The sequence below is a fragment of the Pelophylax lessonae genome (genome assembly GCF_965119305.1).
Source record: "Pelophylax lessonae genome assembly, chromosome: 3".
Classification (NCBI taxonomy): domain Eukaryota; kingdom Metazoa; phylum Chordata; class Amphibia; order Anura; family Ranidae; genus Pelophylax; species Pelophylax lessonae.
Genome location: NC_138770.1, coordinates 370,222,353 through 370,241,006, shown reverse-complemented (window position 1 = coordinate 370,241,006; position 18,654 = coordinate 370,222,353). Strand labels below are relative to the sequence as shown.

General features: G+C 47.4%; 1 protein-coding gene across 2 annotated transcripts in view; it reads left to right on the top strand.

The window, feature by feature from the left end:
• Nucleotides 1–8,296, top strand: part of MDN1 (midasin AAA ATPase 1) — a 902,759-nt gene extending 894,463 nt beyond the window's left edge. For both annotated transcript variants that reach the window (XM_082250237.1, XM_082250236.1), the window contains exons 101-102: nucleotides 6,728–6,870; nucleotides 7,450–8,296. In XM_082250237.1, coding sequence (XP_082106363.1) covers nucleotides 6,728–6,870; nucleotides 7,450–7,638 — 332 coding nt within the window. In that variant the 3' untranslated portion in view covers nucleotides 7,639–8,296. The remainder of the gene's footprint in view (nucleotides 1–6,727; nucleotides 6,871–7,449) is intronic.
• Nucleotides 8,297–18,654: the final 10,358 nt, after the last annotated feature.

The following is an 18,654-nucleotide window of genomic DNA, read 5'->3' as shown; positions in this document are numbered from 1 at the left end:
GGTTGACCCTCTGGTTTCAAGATTGAACAAGGCAACCATGATTCCGGTTGAAGAGTCCCCAGCCTTTAAGGATTCAGCTGACAGGAAGGCGGAGGCTGTGGCCCTCAATATGTACACTCTGGCTGGTTCGGCACCAAGGGCGGTAGTCACTATTGCCCTGATGATGTAAACTCTGACCTAGTGGGCTAAGCTTTTACGTCGTGACCAGGAGGGAGAACAGCTCCCCCCTGCCTTTGCTGAGCTGGCGGACAAGCTGGTCCAGGGGCTGCAGTTTATCTGTGATGCCTCTTTGGATGCAGCTCCCATAGTGGCTCGGCTCTCTGTTTTGGCAGTGGTCTTTTGGCGTGTCTTTTGGCTTCAATGTGCTGGTCTGCCGACCAGACTTCTAAAAAGACCTTGACTGATCTCCCCTTTCAAGAGGATTGCCTGTTTGGGGCTACACTGGATGACATCATTAAATTTCTTACTGGGGGAAAGAGTACTTTTCTTCCTCGGGCTACTAAGGGCAGGGACCCTCGTCTTAGACGTTGGCCCTCCTCGACTCAGAAGTTTTTCCGTCCCTCAGGGTCGACTGACAAGGGCTCGAAGCCTTTCAGGGCTTCCTGAAGAATCCAAACGAACCTGTTCTGGCAAGCCAAAAGCAGGCTTTTCCAGACCCGCAGACAAGGCTCCTTCAGCATAAAGGTGCGCCCTCACCCGTATCGGCGGTGGGGGGACGTCTTTGCTGGTTTCCGGACCCGTGGACTTCCCTGCTACAAGACAAGTGGGTCCTCGAAGTCTATCTGTTCGGCTACAAGATCGAGTTCCGCTCTTGTCCCCCGACAAGGTTCTTTCCTTCCAACTTGCGCCTGTTCCCAGACCACTTACAGGGTCTGTTTGGGGTGGTACAAGACCTGTTGCTTTGATTTTCTTGCCTCTATCGACATCAAGGATGCTTACCTTCACACTCCAATATGTGCCAGTCACATATTGGAGCATTATCAGTTTGTGGCGTTACTCTTTGGTCTCGCCTCTGCTCTTCGGGTCTTCACAAAAGTGTTAGCCCCCATGTTAGCATTGTTACGCTAACAGGGATCGCAGTACTGGGCTACTTGGACGACCTCCTTCTGTGAGCGGAGTCTCCTACTGCTCTGGTGGAAAACCTGGAAATCACCATACAAACTCTGAGGGAGTGTGGCTGGATTTTGATTTTTCAGAAGTCTGCTCTGGTTCTATCCACAAAGCTGGACTATCTGGGTCTGACTCTTGACTCAGCCTTAGCCAGAGTGCTCCTTCCTCTGGACAAACTCCAGAAATTGCAGGCTGCAATTTGTCTCCTGCTGTGAAGCAGATGGTCATCCCTCCGGCACTTGCATGCAGGTGCTGGGCCTGATGGTGTCCATCTTCGAGGTGGTTCCGTTTGCACATTTCCAAACGAGGTACCTGCAAAGGGAGATTCTGGCCAAATGGGACAAGACTCTGCAGTCTCTGGATAATCAGATCTTGCTGAGCCAGGGAACTAATTAGTCCCTGATACGGTGGCTTCATTCTCCGGCGCTTTGGCTGGGCAAATCCTTCCTCCCCTTGTATTGGAGAATAGTCACCACCGATGCCAGCCTGTCCTGCTGGGGATGCGTCCTCTGCAAAAATTCTGCTCAGGGGATCTGGACACTGAAAGAGTCCAGACTACCGTCTTGGAACTCCGAGCGATCAGACTGTGCCTGGACCATTGGACGGATCATCTTCAGGGATGTCCAGTGCACATTCAATCGGACATTGCCACGACTGTGGCTTATGTCAATCACCAAGGGGGTACAAAACGTGTCCTGATGGCTCTGGAGGTAGCCGGCATTCTAAGGTGGGCAGAACAGTTGGCTCCAGTCCGTACACATTCCCGTGGTAGAAAACTGGCAGGCAGATTACCTCAGTCAGCAGGCGTGGACCAAGGGGAGTGGATCTGTTTGCGTCTCAGCTCAACAGACAGGTGCAGAGGTTTGTGGCTCGGTCATGGGATACTCTGGCAGACGCGCCCATGGGGTTAGTATAGTCTGATTTACACTTTCCCTCCTCCTCCAGCTTCTGCTAAGACTTCTATGCAGGATCAAGTTAGAAGGGACTGCGGTCATCTTAATGGCTCAGGACTGGCCTCGCCAGGCTTGGTACGCTGATCTGGTGCAGCTGGTCGCCAACGTTCCTTGGAAGCTTCCTCTCAGGGAGGATCTGCTGTCCCAAGGACCAATTTTCCATCCTGCTTTACAGTCGCTGGCTTTGATGGCTTGGCTGTTAAATGCCAGGTGCTGATGGATAGAGGTTTAGTCGGTGATTCCAAAGCTGTTAAAAGCTAGGAAATCTACTTCTAGTACCATCGTACGTGGAAGACGTCCTTTACGTGGTGTGAGTCTCTTGAGGTTCATCCTCGCTCCTTCTCAGTGGCTCGAATCTTGACTTTCCTTCAACAGGGAGTTAAACAGTGCTTTCGGTCCTCCAGAAGCCTCCCTTTGAGAATCTTCGAGAGATTCCCTTGCTTATGCTGTCTCAGAAGGTGTTTTTTTTTTTTTTGGTGGCTATCACCTCTGCCTGCAGGGTGTCATAAATGGCGGCGTTATCCTGTCATTCCTCCCAAAGGTTGTCTCTGATTTTCATTTGAATGAAGACATTGTGTTGCCTTCCCTGTGTCCCAGGCCAAAATATCCGAAGGAAATTGACTTGCATGCCTTGGATGTGGTCCGGGCAATTGGGGTGTACCTGGCAGCTACGGAGTCTTTTAGGAAGTCAGACTTACTATTTGTGCTCATGGATGGGCCTCTGAAAGGGTTGTCCGCTTCCTCTACGATAATTTCCAGATCAGACAGACGGCTATTCAGGCCTATTCCATCAGAGGTCAGGTTCCTCCTTTCCCTGTCAAGGCACACTCTACTCGGGCGCTTAGTACCTCCTGGGCCTTCCATCAGGCATCAGTGCTGCAAGTTTGCAAGGCGGCCACCTGGTGGTCGGTGCGCACTTTCACAAAGTTCTATAAAGTGGATGTGCTGGCATCTGCAGATGCTTCTTTTTGCTACTAGATTTTGCAGGCTGTTTAGAGGACCTGATCATCTTTGAGGGTGTATTGCTTTTTTCAGGTTGGCTCCAGTTATTTTTGGTTGAGCTCCTGTTGCCTGGTTGGCTACTGTTTAGCCTTGGGAATTTTTTTGCTGTTCCCACTCCTCATGTTTAACACTGCTTTAGGATGTCCCAATGGTCATAAAGATCAGGAGCTGTGTCCATCAGTGAACGAAAGAGAAAATAGGATTTTTAGCTTACTGTAAAATCCAGTTCTCTAAAGTTCATTGACGGACACAGCACCCATCCCTTTATGGAGTTGTAATTCTTCTGACACTGCTTGTAACAAAACTAAGTACCTATCGCAGAGAGGGGGAGTTAACCCCCTGGGACTGCCCATAGGCATAGACAGATTATTTTTCTGCCTAGTGTCCTACTCCTGTAGGGGGCAGTATAATCCAATGGTCATGAAGATTAGGAGCTGTGTCCGTCAAACATCAGAGAAATGGATTTTACAGTAAGTCAAAAATCCCATTTCTCTTTCGTTCATTGACGTACACAGCTCCTTATCTTCTTAACAGTTGGGTTAAGCTTCCCCCTACAGGAGTAGGATACTAGGCAGGAAAAAGCTTGACTACGCCTATGGAGCAGTCCCAGGGAGTATACTCCCACTCTCAGCTATAGGCATTCAGTTTTTTTCTGCCTAATCAGGAGTAAGGACCTAGTTCCTTGCTGGGATCTCTTGTCCTGGCAATTTATTTTCCTTACATGGAATTTTTTTTCCTATCATAGTAGATTCTCACAGGAACAAAATAACAATCAGCTGCTGGATTGGGCAATGGACTAAATAATCTGAATCCAGAGGGTCCCCCCAGTCTGGCCAGTAAGCGCGTGCAGGCTTCCGCTCCATGCTAGGTCGGACACAACGTAGCCTCACTGGACGGGGTTGGCCTGCGAGTTAAACGCCTCGCGCAAGGACGCATATGGCCTTGCCTCGGCCTGAGTCGCAGCGTTTCTCCTGGCAGACATCCACCCCTATTCCGATGGAGCTGTGGTCAGGAGCGGTGCCCACCCTGTTCCTAGTATGGGAAGTAGCTGTCACCCCTCTAACCCTGGAAGTTTTTGAATGGATGTGGGCTCCTCCCTGGGACATTTGGACCCCCGGGTTCCCCTCCTTCTCATGCAGGACTCCCCCCTTCTCGATGGTCCTCTGCAGACCTGTACCCCCCCTTCCCCCATGGGATGGCCATACCTTCTGGGTTGGTCTGGAGTGGCGAGATGGGGGTGGGGAGCAGCACCCCTGCTGGCGACCAGGCGATCGACATTTGGGAGGGGGCTGTACCCAGTGGGGGCTCCTGCCAGGGCCCCCCTTCCTGCTGGAATTGTGTTTGGTGCTCCTGGGGCCCCTGGTTCCCATTTTTCATTTTCATAATTTTATTACAACCAATCACACTTTTGAAGGCCCCGGAGCACCAGGACAATGGAAACCCCCACAATATGACCTCATTTTGGAAAGCAAACACCCCAACACATAATCTAGGAGGCATGAGCTGCAGATAGGTACTCTGATGGGCTGCAGACTGGTACGCAGGTACACTGATCGGCTTCAGAAAGGTACTCGGGTACTCTGATGGGCTGGAGACAGGTACCCGGGTACTGTGATAACAGGTGCTTGGGTACTCTGATGGGCTGATGACATGTTCTCAGGTACTCTGATGGGCGACAGAGAGGTACTTGGGTACTCTGATAGGCTGCAGAGAGGTAAGGTAGTTGGGTTCTCTGATGGGGTGGAGAAAGGTACTCGGGTACTCTGTTGGGATACAGAGAGGTACTCGGGTACTCTGATGGGCTTGTGACAGATACTCAGGTGAGAGACTGTTATTTTCAGATTGTGGCCCTGACCTTTTGCCTGTCACCTGCTCCTCATGTCTTCATAAAAGTCTTTGCCCCTGTTGTAATGACTCTCCGCTCTGAGTGTCCACATTGTGGGCTTTGAATGCTAACCTGCAATGGACTGTGCAGACTGCATAATTTTGCGTGGATCCTCAGAAATGTGCGCTTGATCCATCTTAGATCATTTCCCAGGCCTAGGTATTTTTTCCCTGGGGGCATTCTGAACTTCCAATTAACATTTTGGAGCTCAAAGCCAGTGTCAGAAGTCACCGAAGCTGGGACATCCAGTTTTAGAGGGGCAGTCAGTGCATCTGGCTTCACAGTTTGAAGAAAGGTTTATTGACAAGGGAAAGTATCTTAGATAGGGCCCCCTTACAGCACCCCATGCATCCCCTGGACTTCAATCTTGTTCTCTGCCCTGCAGAAACCACCATTTGAGCCCATCAGGGAAATTTCCTTAGATCTCTACTGTTATCACATCTGCCAAACGTGCGGCTGAGTTACTGTCTCTCTATTCTTAGGAGCCATTTCTCATTCTCCCACGACAACAAGGTAGTCCTATGCCCAAGATCATCTATTCCTCCTAAAGTGGTAGCAATCTTCTACCTCAGGGAAGACCCAGTCATGCCATCTTTGTGCCCTGCTCCTAAGCACCCAAAGGTGCTTACTTTTCACTGTTTAAATGTAGTCAGAGCCATGAGAGTCCACCTCAAAGCAACAGCTTCTTTCAGGAAGACAAACTCCCTATTCATCCTAACCTCAGGAACTCTTAAGGGGACATACTGCTTCCATCATTCACTAGACCCTTCTGCGCTTTTACATGCTCACTCCACTAGATCTGAGGGTGTTTTCTGGACAACTGAGGACTCTTGGGGTAAGGTTATAAGGAGGAGGCACACTTTTAAATGCTTGCCAGTGTCCCAACCACCTAAGGGTCTCTGAATACTCAACTATTTGTCATGTATTGTATTTAAAGATATGGTGTAGTTTACAAGTAAGTCAAAACTTTTTCTTTTTTCTTCTTAGTCTGGAAATACTAGGGCAATCTTGAATACACAATTTAAAAAATAAATTTAGCAAACCACTGTAATGAGATGTATTATCAGGATGTGATTTTCCTTGATTGTTGCTTAGGTCAGTGGTTCTCAATTCCGGTCCTCGGGACCCACTAACAGGCCAGATTTTAAGTATTACCTTGGGGGATGCAGACTAGAATACCACAATCACTGAGCAGCAAATGAGATCACCTGTGATGTAATTTAGTTATCTTGCAAACCTGGCCTGTTGGTGGGTCCCGAGGACCGGAGTTGAGAACCACTGGCTTAGGTAAGTGCTTACAGTGGCTCCTTTGAAAACCCTAAAGGTCAGGGTTGAGTACTGAAATTCATAGAAATGACGGCAATTAAAGTGATAGTAGAGCTTTTTTTTTTTTTCTTTTAAAGTACACATGTATTTACCTGCTTTATGTAATGGTTTTGCACAGAGCATCTCTGATGCACTTCTTTTTGGATTCCCCACTGGCACTCCTGGCTGTATCCCCCACTCTCACCGGGTTCCCCCATAGCAAGCCGCTTGCTTGGGGGCACTCCTTCCTTACTGGCTGTGATTGATTGCGGCAAAAGTCAGTGAGGAGGCAGAGAGCCTCTTCTGCCTTTACAGCCACTTTAATCTCCTTTCCCTATTAAAAAAAAAATGAGTACTAGCCATAATGCCGCTATTTTGGAGTATTATGCTTCTGCCCACAGTATCTATACAAGTGTTTTGGTGTTACTGTACTGTATGTACTTTGTAATAAGCTTTTGTATATCCCCTAAAGAAACTGCCCAGCTCCTCATAATTGTGTCAGATGGAAGAGGAATATTTGTGGAAGGAAAGGATCGTGTCACAAATGCCGTACAAGCAGCCCGCAATGCAAACATCTTTATAATATTTATAATTTTGGATAACCCAACGTCCAAGGTAAAGCCAATATCTCTAAGTCATTTTGCATTTTTTTTTTTTTTATGTATAAAGTTAACTATGCCATTTCGTTATTTTATGGACAAACATTTCAGTAAAAGTGTTATCTGCCTTACCCCTAAACCATACACAACCTAATATTTTCACTGGAGCACAGCTGGAGAAAGGAGCACTTCATGAGGTGACAATTTTTTCCTTCCACTGTTGTTCTCTGCAATATGGAGGCACATTGGGCATTAGTAGGCCTTGAATATTAGACTTCCAGCAGAGCAGCCTATTCTCTACTGCCACCTTTGCAGTAAATTTGCCACTAGATTTATTAAGATTAAATTTAGACACCTGGCTTCTTACTGCCTTCCCTACTGTGGCCCTTGTTTATTCAGCCAAGTCTTAACCATATTCGAGAAGAGCTAGTCAATCATTTGCAAGTGATGCAACCAACCTATTTTATTTTTTTTACACCCACGTTAGGATGATATGGCCACATATCTTTAGTTAAAATTTGAATACGGAAATTATAAGCAATCTGATCTCATTGTAATTTGACCTTTTAACAAATCGGTTTTTTTTTTTTTTTAGGATTCCATTCTGGATATAAAAGTGCCGATATTTACCAATCCGAAAGAAATGCCAAAAATGATATCTTATATGGAGCAATTTCCATTTCCATTCTACATCATTCTTCGAGATGTGAACTCCCTTCCGGAAACCCTTAGCGATGCCCTCAGGCAGTGGTTTGAATTGGTGACTACTTCAGAGCATGTGTAATCTGTCTTCATGCGTGCACAGCAGTCTGAGCTTTACACCACCTGTATGGATCAGAGACCAGAAGAGGCACCAGGGACCCCAATAAAAAGCTACATCCTGCAGTTCCATTGAGTTTTTCTGTGGCCTGCAGCTCAGGTCAAGTCATTTCAGCATTGCAACAAGCTTTGCACTCAATGACAAAATGTACCTCTTGGCTTAGAAAATCACATACCTCCAGCAAGTTAAGGGATACCGTCAGCTTTCCCTCTATGTACGTTAACAAAACACTGTATCATACATCTTTCCCACTGCTACATGCAGTAAAGACTGTAAAGTAATATAATATGTAGAGGCGTAGACCATGTTTGTATCTCTTCCTCGTTCTAAAAAACAAAAATCAATGTTTTATTATTGGGTTTTTTTGTTTTGTTTTTTAGTAAGCCAAAGTTCATATCAAAAACATTTGATCAGATACCTGAAATATTTCTAGTTTAGTTGTGGCCTAAATTGTCTATCCATCCTCTGTGAAATGTATTGTTGTAAATTGCGACATTATACTGTGAAGTCTGCACATTTTGTATATTATTATTAGGACGTACAAGTTTGACAGAAATCTACAATACTGTTTTTCTATCCTAATAGCTATGCAGCCTAATAAAGATCATTCTTAATAATTTGACTTCTATCATTGTTCTAAACTAAAGAAAGTAGCCATAGTATGATTGGTTTTAAATCTATTTTCTTAACCGATTGCCAAGGATAGAGGACAGCCCTGATTCCAGCATTTGGCACAGTGATACAGAAAAATTAATCCTGATTTCATTTTCAGCTCTGCACATCATGCATATACAAGTTTCCAGAAGTCCACTACTGTATGTAGAAATTTGGAAAACATGACTTATGGTGAAAGCTTAGTGCTACAAAACCCACAACAGTAAAATCAGTCTATGTATGCAGTAAAGCATGCTTGTTATACTCACTGTGGGGTTAATCCTCTGCACTGTGTTTAAAAAGGCTGTTTGATCAGGTCTCCTCTATTCCTCCCATCCTTTCACTGTCTCCAATATATTATCTGATAATACAGAGCCAGGGGACAGGCTGCATATGTTCAGCTTGGTGTGTATTGCTAAAGCGTTTTTTTTTTTTTTTTTTGCGAGGCTGTCTTGCTTTAAAACAGAATATTACAAAGTACATTCATGTATGCAAAAAAAAAAAAAAAAAAAAACAGTTGGGGATGCTAAACCCCTTCTAAACCTTTTTATTGCTGCATACTCCTTTCGAGCATGTTTACCCTATATTCTGCACCCTACTCTGTATCCCACATGGGGAATATCCTCACCCATACCTATGGTGGAAAACTGACAAGACCCATGGCAAAATCTCAGACTAACATTCACTATGCCAAAGGCTTGCACAACACTCAACCTCAGAATGTAGATGCAGGATCAGATTGTATCAACTGTCCCTGTGCCCAATTCTAGTGCCATTTCAGGCACACAAGTGGTCTATCTGACATAGGCCTATTTTTCTGCATTTCGGACACCTAATGGCATTAGAACAGACATCTCTGTCCAAGGCTCCAAAATACCAAGCCTCTTCTCCAGCTCCTCAGTCCAAACTTAAGTTGGATCGCCATATGCCTGGCTGTCAACTTCTCACATACCTGACTGATGAGCCCGATAGTGCAGAGGAAGGCCTCCCTTACGTATCTGACTCGCGGTGCCTGGTAGAGCAGACAGGTGGCACGGGAGAGCAGAATGGTATGAGGGCCTGGCGGGTCAGTTGTTGGATGGCAGCTCCAAGGTCCCAGATGCTTTAAAAGGAGACAACCAGCAGGTAGGAGAATCCAAACAGCAGGCAGGCTGAAGACCGAATGCCCGAGTCCACACACACTCTGGGGGCTCACATGCAAACGGATCAGTTCACAGGCCGGGTCAACAACAGGCAGGCCGCGTGGATTCCAAAGGAGCATGCAGGTTCAAGGTCAGAGGGGAGCTGAGGTCAGGTGCAGGCAGAAAGCAAGGGGAGTCCAAAAGTCAAGCCGAGTCATACAGATCAATCACAGAAGCAGGTAAACAGGAGCAGGGGTCACAGGAAGCTGCAGATCAGACAGCAAAGACATAATGCTGCTGAGGAGTTTAAATAAGGCAGCCTGTTGCCAATCACTGCAATTAGTCTGCAAACTCTGCACTAAGTTAACCCTTAGGTAGCAGACCCATGACACTGGCATAGAAGGGAACACAGAGGACCTGGATGCAGTGTTAGGAGACTCCAGAAGAATTCTCACCCCCAGACTCCTATATACCTGAAGCTGCAGCTTCACACACAGTATGTTTGCTTATATGGACATGTTCACATCTGTGTGCAAAAGCTTCTGGATTTGCATACACATTCACAAATACAATGGGCAATCTACGATGATTGGGTCACTCCAGAAAATATTTTTCTCTGTCGCTCATTGACAGACGCAGTCCTCTTGATTAATATCAAATTGGGTTATACTGCCCTCTACAGGAGTAGGACACTAGGCAGAAGGAAAACGTTCTGGCCACACCTTAGGGGCAGTCCCAGAGGGTATATCCTCTCGCTCTCTGCTACAGGATGTTAGTTTTGTTCTGTCTAGTCAGGAGTAAGGACCTAAGTTCCTTGCTGGGATCTTTGGTCCTGGCAAGATTTTTTCTTTAGGCAGCTTTTTTCTCCAGTTCCTGTGAGATCTTCAAGCAATTATGCTGGAGCTGGGCGACGGGCTGGATGTTGAGATCCAGTGGTCACCCCAGTGCGGCCGACCCAGCGCGGAGCTAGGGCTTGCACGCGGTCCACCGCGTGCAGGCCCTAGCTCCGCGCTGGGTCGGCCGCGACATAGTCCCACTGGACGGGGACTGACCCTGCGAGTTAAACGTCTCGCCGGGACGCCGACGACCAGTTGGAAACTGAGTCGCGGCGTCCGTATTGGTCGACAGCCCCCCACCTCGGTGGAGAGGGGTTCTGTCAGGAGTTGGCGTCCGCCTGTTCCGGTATGGTGAGTAATATGTTCCCCCTCTCCCCCTGACGGGTTTGTGGGTGGACGCGGGCCCCTCCCTGGGATGATCGGACCCTCATGATCCTGGGTCCCCCCTCTATCCTATAACAGGTGTCACAGATCCCCCTCTGGAGGGTGATTGGGTGAATAAGAACCAGGAGGCTTGGTTTGGGAGCTGACTATCGGAAGTCACTGTATGAGTGGGCACTGTAAAGGGACCATGACTGAAGTCAGTGGCTGGCATTACTGTTAGGATGGCCATGTAAGAGGGTGATATGATCCTACCTTATACATAAGGTTGCAATGCCTGGACTACCGCCATCCGCCGCCGCCATCCTCCCGCAGGCCGCCATCCTCCCGCAGGCTGCACAGGCCGATGCCTGCCTTCCGCAGGCCGCACGATGTAGCAAGCGCTGCCATCTTTCCACAGGCGCCGCCATCCTCCCGCAGGGCCGCCATCTTGACGTAGCCTCGTGTCTCCGGCATGGGGGCGGCCATTTTGGAGATGACCAGCTACCTCGAGGAGTAGCATGGGAAGCGCCGGAAGGCGTGGAAAGGGGCAGAGCCGCCTCCTTTACCCAGGAAAACGATGCAAAAGACTTCCTGTCTGTAAGAGACAGTGCTGAGAGCAGGTTGATAGAAACTTCTGTGCATCAGGTGGTGAGCCTTGGGGTCTCTCTCTGTGGGGTCCAAAGCAGGTAACACTGAGGGGCGCTGTTGCGCTGGGGGATTACAAAAAAAAAGTTTTTTTCTTTGCAATTATTTTTTTGTTTGCTGGCAAGTGTCTTGGATTAATCATGGACCCTGCCACACATGTATCCCCACCTGATCCCCTCGAGGTGGCTGCAGGACCCTCCAGTGCCCCACTTATGATTGATGCATTATCAGCAGTTTTGAAGTCTTTGGTATCCCGGGTGGAGGTGGCCTGTCAGGGACGGGGGGCAAGAAAGCGACCCCCGCCTACCCCTATTTCATCTGACACTTCAGATACAGATTCTGAGCTTGTTACTGCAGCTGCAGGTCCCTCTGCTGGGGCTGCTGTCTCGGGTACGGTCTCCTCAGACAGTGAGGACGTTTCTGCCTCCGCCATAGCACAAGAAGAAGCGTTGGTGGACGCACTAGTCATGTCTGTCTGGGAAACCTTAAGTCTTGAGGTTACACCGGCAGAGGTAGCTGACACTGAAATTCCCTTTGGTACCAGCAAGCCTACCAAAATGGCGAAGGTTTTTCCCTTGCCCAAATGTTTTGGTAATCTAATTAAAGAAGAATGGGATCGTCCGAAACGAACCCTGCTATTTCCAAACGCATTGCTAGGCGCTATCCGTTTGAGGAATCCCTCCTTAAAAAATGGACGGTACCACCAGTGGTGGACTCACCGATTTCCAGACTAAATAAAGCCACTGTTATCCCGTTGGAGGACGCTCCGTCCTTTAGGGACCAGGTGGATCGAAAAGTGGAAGCGGAATCCCGCTCCATTTTTTCCCTGATAGTGTCAACATTTAGGCCATTGGTTTCCTTTCACAAACATTGACAGAATGGGTAAATTGTTACGCCATGACATAAAGGGGAGAAGTATCCCCCCGGCAGTATCAGATTTGCTGGAGCAGATTATACAAGGGCTACAGTTCATCTGTGACACCGCCCTGGACGCCACTCCCTTGCTAGGGCGTGCATCGGTTTCAGCAGTGGTCCTCAGACGCGTGTTGTGGTTAAAGTGCTGGTCGGCGGATCAAGGTTCCAAGAAAGCTTTGGCTAATCTCCCTTTTCAAGGGGATCGCCTGTTTGGGGCCACCTTGGATGAGATTATGAAGGATCTCACTGGGGGCAAGAGCACTTTTTTGCCACAGACTGCTAAGGGTAAAGGACCTTGTAACAGGCGAGGACCTTCCTTTTCCGCTCATAAAAAGTTTGCTCGTTCCGCTGGGGCGGGCGATAAGGGGAAGCCCTCCAAAGCCCCTTCAGGGGGTTTCAAAGGGCGCTGGTCGGGTAAACAAAAGTCTGGCTCAGCCAAACCTGAAGATAAGACCAATACAGCCTGAAGGTGCGCCCCCACCCATCTCTGGGGTGGGGGGACGTCTTCACCGGTTTCCGGATCCATGGCTTTCCAGAATCCCGGACAAAGGGGTTTGCGAGGTCATACGGTCGGGATACAAGATCGAGTTTCGATCACTTCTACCGGTGCGATTCTTCCCTTCCAACATTCGACTATCCCCGGATCGCTTAAAAGCTTTGCGGGGGGCAGTAATGGACTTGATGCAACAGGGAGCGGTAGTTCCCGTTCCTTGAGCAGAACGTTTTCAGGGGTTCTATTCGAACCTATTCACAATACCCAGAGAGGAGGGCGAGGTGCGTCCAATTCTGGACTTAAGAGCACTCTATCATTTTGTCCGGGTACAAGAATTCAAGATGGAGTCCATCTGAACATATCTGGGCCTAACTTTGGAGACATCCTTGGCAAGGGTGTGTCTCCTTACGGAGAAGCTCCGGAAGATTCAGTGAACGATTCGGATGTTACTGTCTGTCAACTGGCCTTCCCTTCGGACTTGCATGAGGATCGTGCCTATTCGGTGACCCGAATCTACCGCGAGCGTTTTTTTCTGTTGGGTTTTCAGTTGTCTCATCCTTTTGTCTGATGAGCCTTTAAAACTTCTAGTTGGCACCATTTGGGCCTTCTAGATTGGATTTTGATTTCTATTATCCCACCCCTCATTTGTGGCACTGCTTTGGGACGTCCCAATTTGATATTAATCAAGAGGACTGCGTCTGTCAATGAGCGACAGAGAAAAATGGATTTTTGTAAAATCTTACCGTAAAATCCTTTTCTCTTAAGCTCATTGACAGACGCAGTACCCGCCCCTCTACTTTTGAGTTGGGTTGGGTTAAATTCTCTGACACTGCTTTGTGACATTACTAACATCCTGTAGCAGAGAGAGAGAGAGAGGATATACCCTCTGGAACTGCCCCTAAGGTGTGGCCAGAATGTTTTCCTTCTGCCTAGTGTCCTACTCCTGTAGAGGGCAGTATAACCCAATTTGATATTAATCAAGAGGACTGCGTCTGTCAATGAGCTTAAGAGAAAAGGATTTTACGGTAAGATTTTACAAAAATCCATTTTTACTCCCGGAGAATCATTGCTAAGCTGCCAATCATTGCCATTTGGAAAAACATTCACAAATTAAAGTAGACTTAAACCCAAAAGCAAATATTCATTTTGTTGCAGTATACCAATACTTAGATGTGATGCCTGTATTCATGTTCTTTTTTAGGCTTTCTATTTTCCTCCTGTGATCTGGCCAATAAGTCTGTTTTTCATAAGAAACTGCTCTCCAGCAGAATTTATCAGTTACAGAGCTGAGACCAACCATTTACCTCTTGCGGGTGTGCTTATAATGAACTGCTGTTTATGTAAAAACTTTATCCCAAAAGGGAATAAAAATGTTTTCTGTAACTGCTTATAAAATATTTGGTTTCAGTTTGCTAGTATACAGCTGCAAGAAAAAGTATGTGAACCCTTTGGAATGATATGGATTTCTGCACAAATTGGTCATAAAATGTGATCTGATCATCATCTAAGTCACAAAAATAGACAATCACAGTCTGCTTAAACTAATAACACGAAAGGAATGAAATGTTGCCATGTTTTTATTGAACACACCATGTAAACATTCACAATTTAGGTGGAAAAAGTATGTGAACCCCTAGACTAATAACATTTCCAAGAGCTAATTGGAGTGAGATGTCAGCCAGCTGGAGTCCAATCCATGAGATGCGATGGGAGGTTTTGGATACAGCTGCCCTGCCCTATAAAAAACACACCAGTTCTGGGTTTGCTTTTAACAAGAAGCATTCATTGCCTGATGTGAATGATGCCTCGCACAAAAGAGCTCTCTGAAGACCTACGATTAAGAATTGTTGACTTGCATAAAGCTGGAAAGGGTTATAAAAGTATCTCCAAAAGCCTTGCTTTTCATCAGTCCACGGTAAGACAAATTGTCTATAAATGGAGAAAGTTCTGCACTGCTGCTGCTCTCTCTAGGAGTGACCGTCCTGTATAGATGACTGCAAGAGCACAGCGCAGACTGCTCAATGAGGTGAAGAAGAATCCTAGAGTGTCAGCTAAAGACTTACAAAAGTCACTGGCAAATGCTAACATCCCTGTTAGCGAATCTACAATACGTAAAACACTAAACAAGAATGGATTTCATGGGAGGATACCACAGAGGAAGCCACTGCTGTCCAAGCAAAACATTGCTGCACGTTTACAGTTTGCACAAGAGCACCTGGATGTTCCACAGCAGTACTGGCAAAATATTCTGTGGACAGATGAAACCAAAGTTGAGTTGTTTGGAAGAAACACACAACACTATGTGTGGCGAAAAAGAGGCACAGCACACCAACATCAAAACCTCATCCCAACTGTAAAGTATGGTGGTGGGTGCATCATGGTTTGGGGCTGCTTTGCTGCATCAGGGCCTGGACGGATTGCTATCGTCGAAGGAAAAATTAATTCCCAAGTTTATCAAGACATTTTGCAGTAGAACAGAAGGCCATCTGTCTACCAGCTGAAGCTCAACAGAAGATGGGTGTTGCAACAGGACAATGACCCAAAGCTTAGAAGTAGATCAACAACAGAATGTCTTAAACAGAAGAAAATACGCCTTCTGAAGTGACCCAGTCAGAGTCCTGACCTCAACCCGATTGAGATGCTGTGGCATGACCTCAAGAAAGTGATTTACACCAGACATCCCAAGAATATTGCTGAACTGAAACAGTTCTGTAAAGAGGAATGGTCAAGAATTACTCCTGGCCGTTGTGCTCGTCTGATCTGCAACTACAGGAAACGTTTGGTTGAAGTTATTGCTGCCAAAGGAGGTTCAACCAGTTATTAAATCCAAGGGTTCACATACTTTTTCCACCTGCACTGTGAATGTTTTACATGGTGTGTTCAATAAAAACATTGCAACATTTCATTCTTTGTGTGTTATTAGTTTAAGCAGACTGTGATTGTCTATTGTGACTTAGATGATGATCAGATCACATTTTATGACCAATTTGTGCAGAAATCCATATCATTCCAAAGGGTTCACATACATTTTCTTGCAGCTGTATCTAAATCTGCTAGTTTATCTAACGCTCTCTTCACCCCAGACTGGCAATGCGTCTGTCTTAACCACTTAAGCTCCAGAGGATTTGGCTGGTCAAAGACCAGGGCCTATTTTGCGATTCGGCACTGCGTGAATTTAACGGACAATTGCGCGGTCGTGCGATGCTGTACCCATATTAAATTGACGTCCTTTTTTTCCCAAAAACAGAGCTTTCTTTTGGTGGTATTTGATCACCTGTGCGATTTTTACTTTTTGCGCTATAAACAAAAAAAAAGCAACAATTTTGAAAAAATATATGAAATTCCCCAAATAAAAAATGTATTTGTAATACATTACATGTATGTATTTGTAAATGTTTTTTAACATTTTAGGCCAATTTGTTTTCTGCTACATATTTTTGGTGAAAAAAATCGCAATAAGCGTATTTTGATTGGTTTGCACAAAACTTACTAACTAAGGGAAAAATGTGTCATTTTTTTTTTTTGATTTTTTTTTTGCGGGACTGCTACTTTGCGGCGGACAGATCGGACTCTTTACTGACATTTTTGACACTTTTGGGGGTACCAGTGACATTACTACAGTAATCAGTGCTATACATATGCACCGTTACTGTAAAAATTACACTGGCAGGGAAGGGGTTAACTTTATTAGACATCCAGGGGTTAAGTGTGTGTCCCTAGGGGCGTGCTTCTAACTGTCAAGGGGCATGGCTTTTGATGTAACCAGGATCGTATGATCTCTGCCGTTACTCCAGGGAGAATGACAGGAGGCTTTGTTTACATCAGCCGCCTGCCTTTCTCCCTCTCCAGCGGGAGATTGCGAATGACCGGCGGACATCGGAGCCGCCAGTCACTCGCGCTGGGATGGCAGTGAACGAGCAGGGGTGGGAGTGCGCCTCCGGCGGCGCACGCTCACCCCCTATTGGCTCGCGGGCGAGTTACGCACCGATACGCCACTTTCTCTTACGTCCTCCGACAGTCGCCGCCTCTTCATATTCGTCACTAATTGACGGTTATTGACCTTTGCTCCGTAGGAGTAGCTAGGCAACAGAATATATTAATATCAAAGCTTTTAGCATATCCCACCCCCAGGGGGTGGTCCCCTCAGTCAATACCTCCCTGCATTTCCAACTCAGTTTCGAATGCCTAGCTCAGGAGCAGGTTGGGCTGTTCCTGTGCTGGGGCTCTTAGTCTCAGCTTCTTTTCTCTTTTTGATTTTATTTGGAGTTTTTTTCTCTTTCTTTTACTTAGCTGTTTATTTTCAGCGTTAGCTTCTTCTGATGAAGATGATCGTGCGGAGCTGGGTCTCAGTCTGGCCACCCTGGATCCCAGGGCTCAGGGCCAGGGGCTTCCCAGCCTGCCATTGAGCGTTCAGCCTATGTTTTGCCCTGGCACATTGAACGACCCATCCCTGTTCGCTGCAGGGATGCTATCGGTGAGGTGGCTACCTCACTGGACGCCATTGCGGTTTCGCATCGCAGTTCCGCTGCGTCATGCTTGCGACACTCCCTGTCCTCAGTGCAGCGGTTTGGTCGCTGGAGCAGGCTCCCCACGCCATCCGGACTGGTAAGTGTAACTCTATGTGGGGACCTGTCTATTTGGGTGTCAGTCTGGGACTGTGTGACCCTGCATGTCTGTGTGGCTGCTGTGCTCCCTGTCAGTGCCTGTGTGTGGGCTGTGAAGGGGGGGCTCTCCCGCTCTGCTGGATGTAAGCATGAAGCAGTCAGATTTGAGACATGCTGTGCGGCGATCGCTGCGGCGACCCGCCATTTTTTTGAGGCAAAATCATGCTGGCCGGTCGATCAGGCCACATGTCGGCGCCATGTTCTATTTGCCCAAGGAATCCTCAGCCGGGCGGCCATGTTTGTGTAGCCTTGCAATAGGCTTCATAGGGGCGGTCAGTCTTGCATCACTTCCTTTTGCTCTGGGACAGCGATCGGTGCAGCAGCCTGTGTGATCTCTCCAGGTTTTTATCTTCCCTTTTTTCCTGTATTCCTTGCCCAGTTTCTTGTCCCTGTGGGGGTCGGTGTATTCAGTGGGTGCGGTGGGCTACGCTCGCCGTGATCTTAAAGGGGCAGTACCCTTTTCTTCCTTATATTGCTGGGGCATGGATTCTCAGGAATGCAAGTTTTCTCCCACCTTGGTGGGGGGCCAAGGGGCTGCTGCTTCCCCCGAGGGGGCTGATCTGGCCACTATTGTGGCAAACTTAGCTGCTCAAGTGCAGATGCTGGTGGCTGATCGATCCACAAAACGGCCCAGGGTGTCTATTTCCTCTGATTCAGAGGGCGATGGGGCTGCTATGGCTGGAGTGCCCTTCTCAGGGTCTCACTCATCCCTAGACCTTGTGGGGTCTGACGGGGAGGCTGAGGTGGAAGGGGTTGATAATTCTCCCCCTGGCTCGTCTGAAGAGCTTGCACTCATGGATGAGTTAGTTGCTTCTATCAAGCAAACGCTGCATTTGCAGGATGAACCATGTCCTCCTGCTTTGATGTCCTCTTTTGGGACGCAAAGGAAACCCAAAACATCGCAGGTTTTTCCTTGCTCTACGGAATTTCAGCGCGCTGTTGATGAGCAATGGCGCAATTTAAAAAAGCCTTTTGCTGTGCCAAGTAGGTTCAAGCTGCGTTATCCCTTTACACCAGCTACTGATGAGCGTTGGTGTGTGCCGCCTCAGGTGGATCACGCGGTGGCGATTTTGAATAAATCAACTGCGATCCCTGCTGAGGATACCCCGGTGTTCCGGGACCCGACGGACAGGAGATTGGAATCTCTGGCCCGTCATGCCTATACAGTTGCTGGCTCTATGATGAAGCCTATTTTTGCTTCCATTATGGCAGCCCAGGCTATTGCGGATTGGACGCAGGTGCTCAGGCGTACTCTGGTGGCTGACTCTGCCCCGCCGACAACTTTGGCT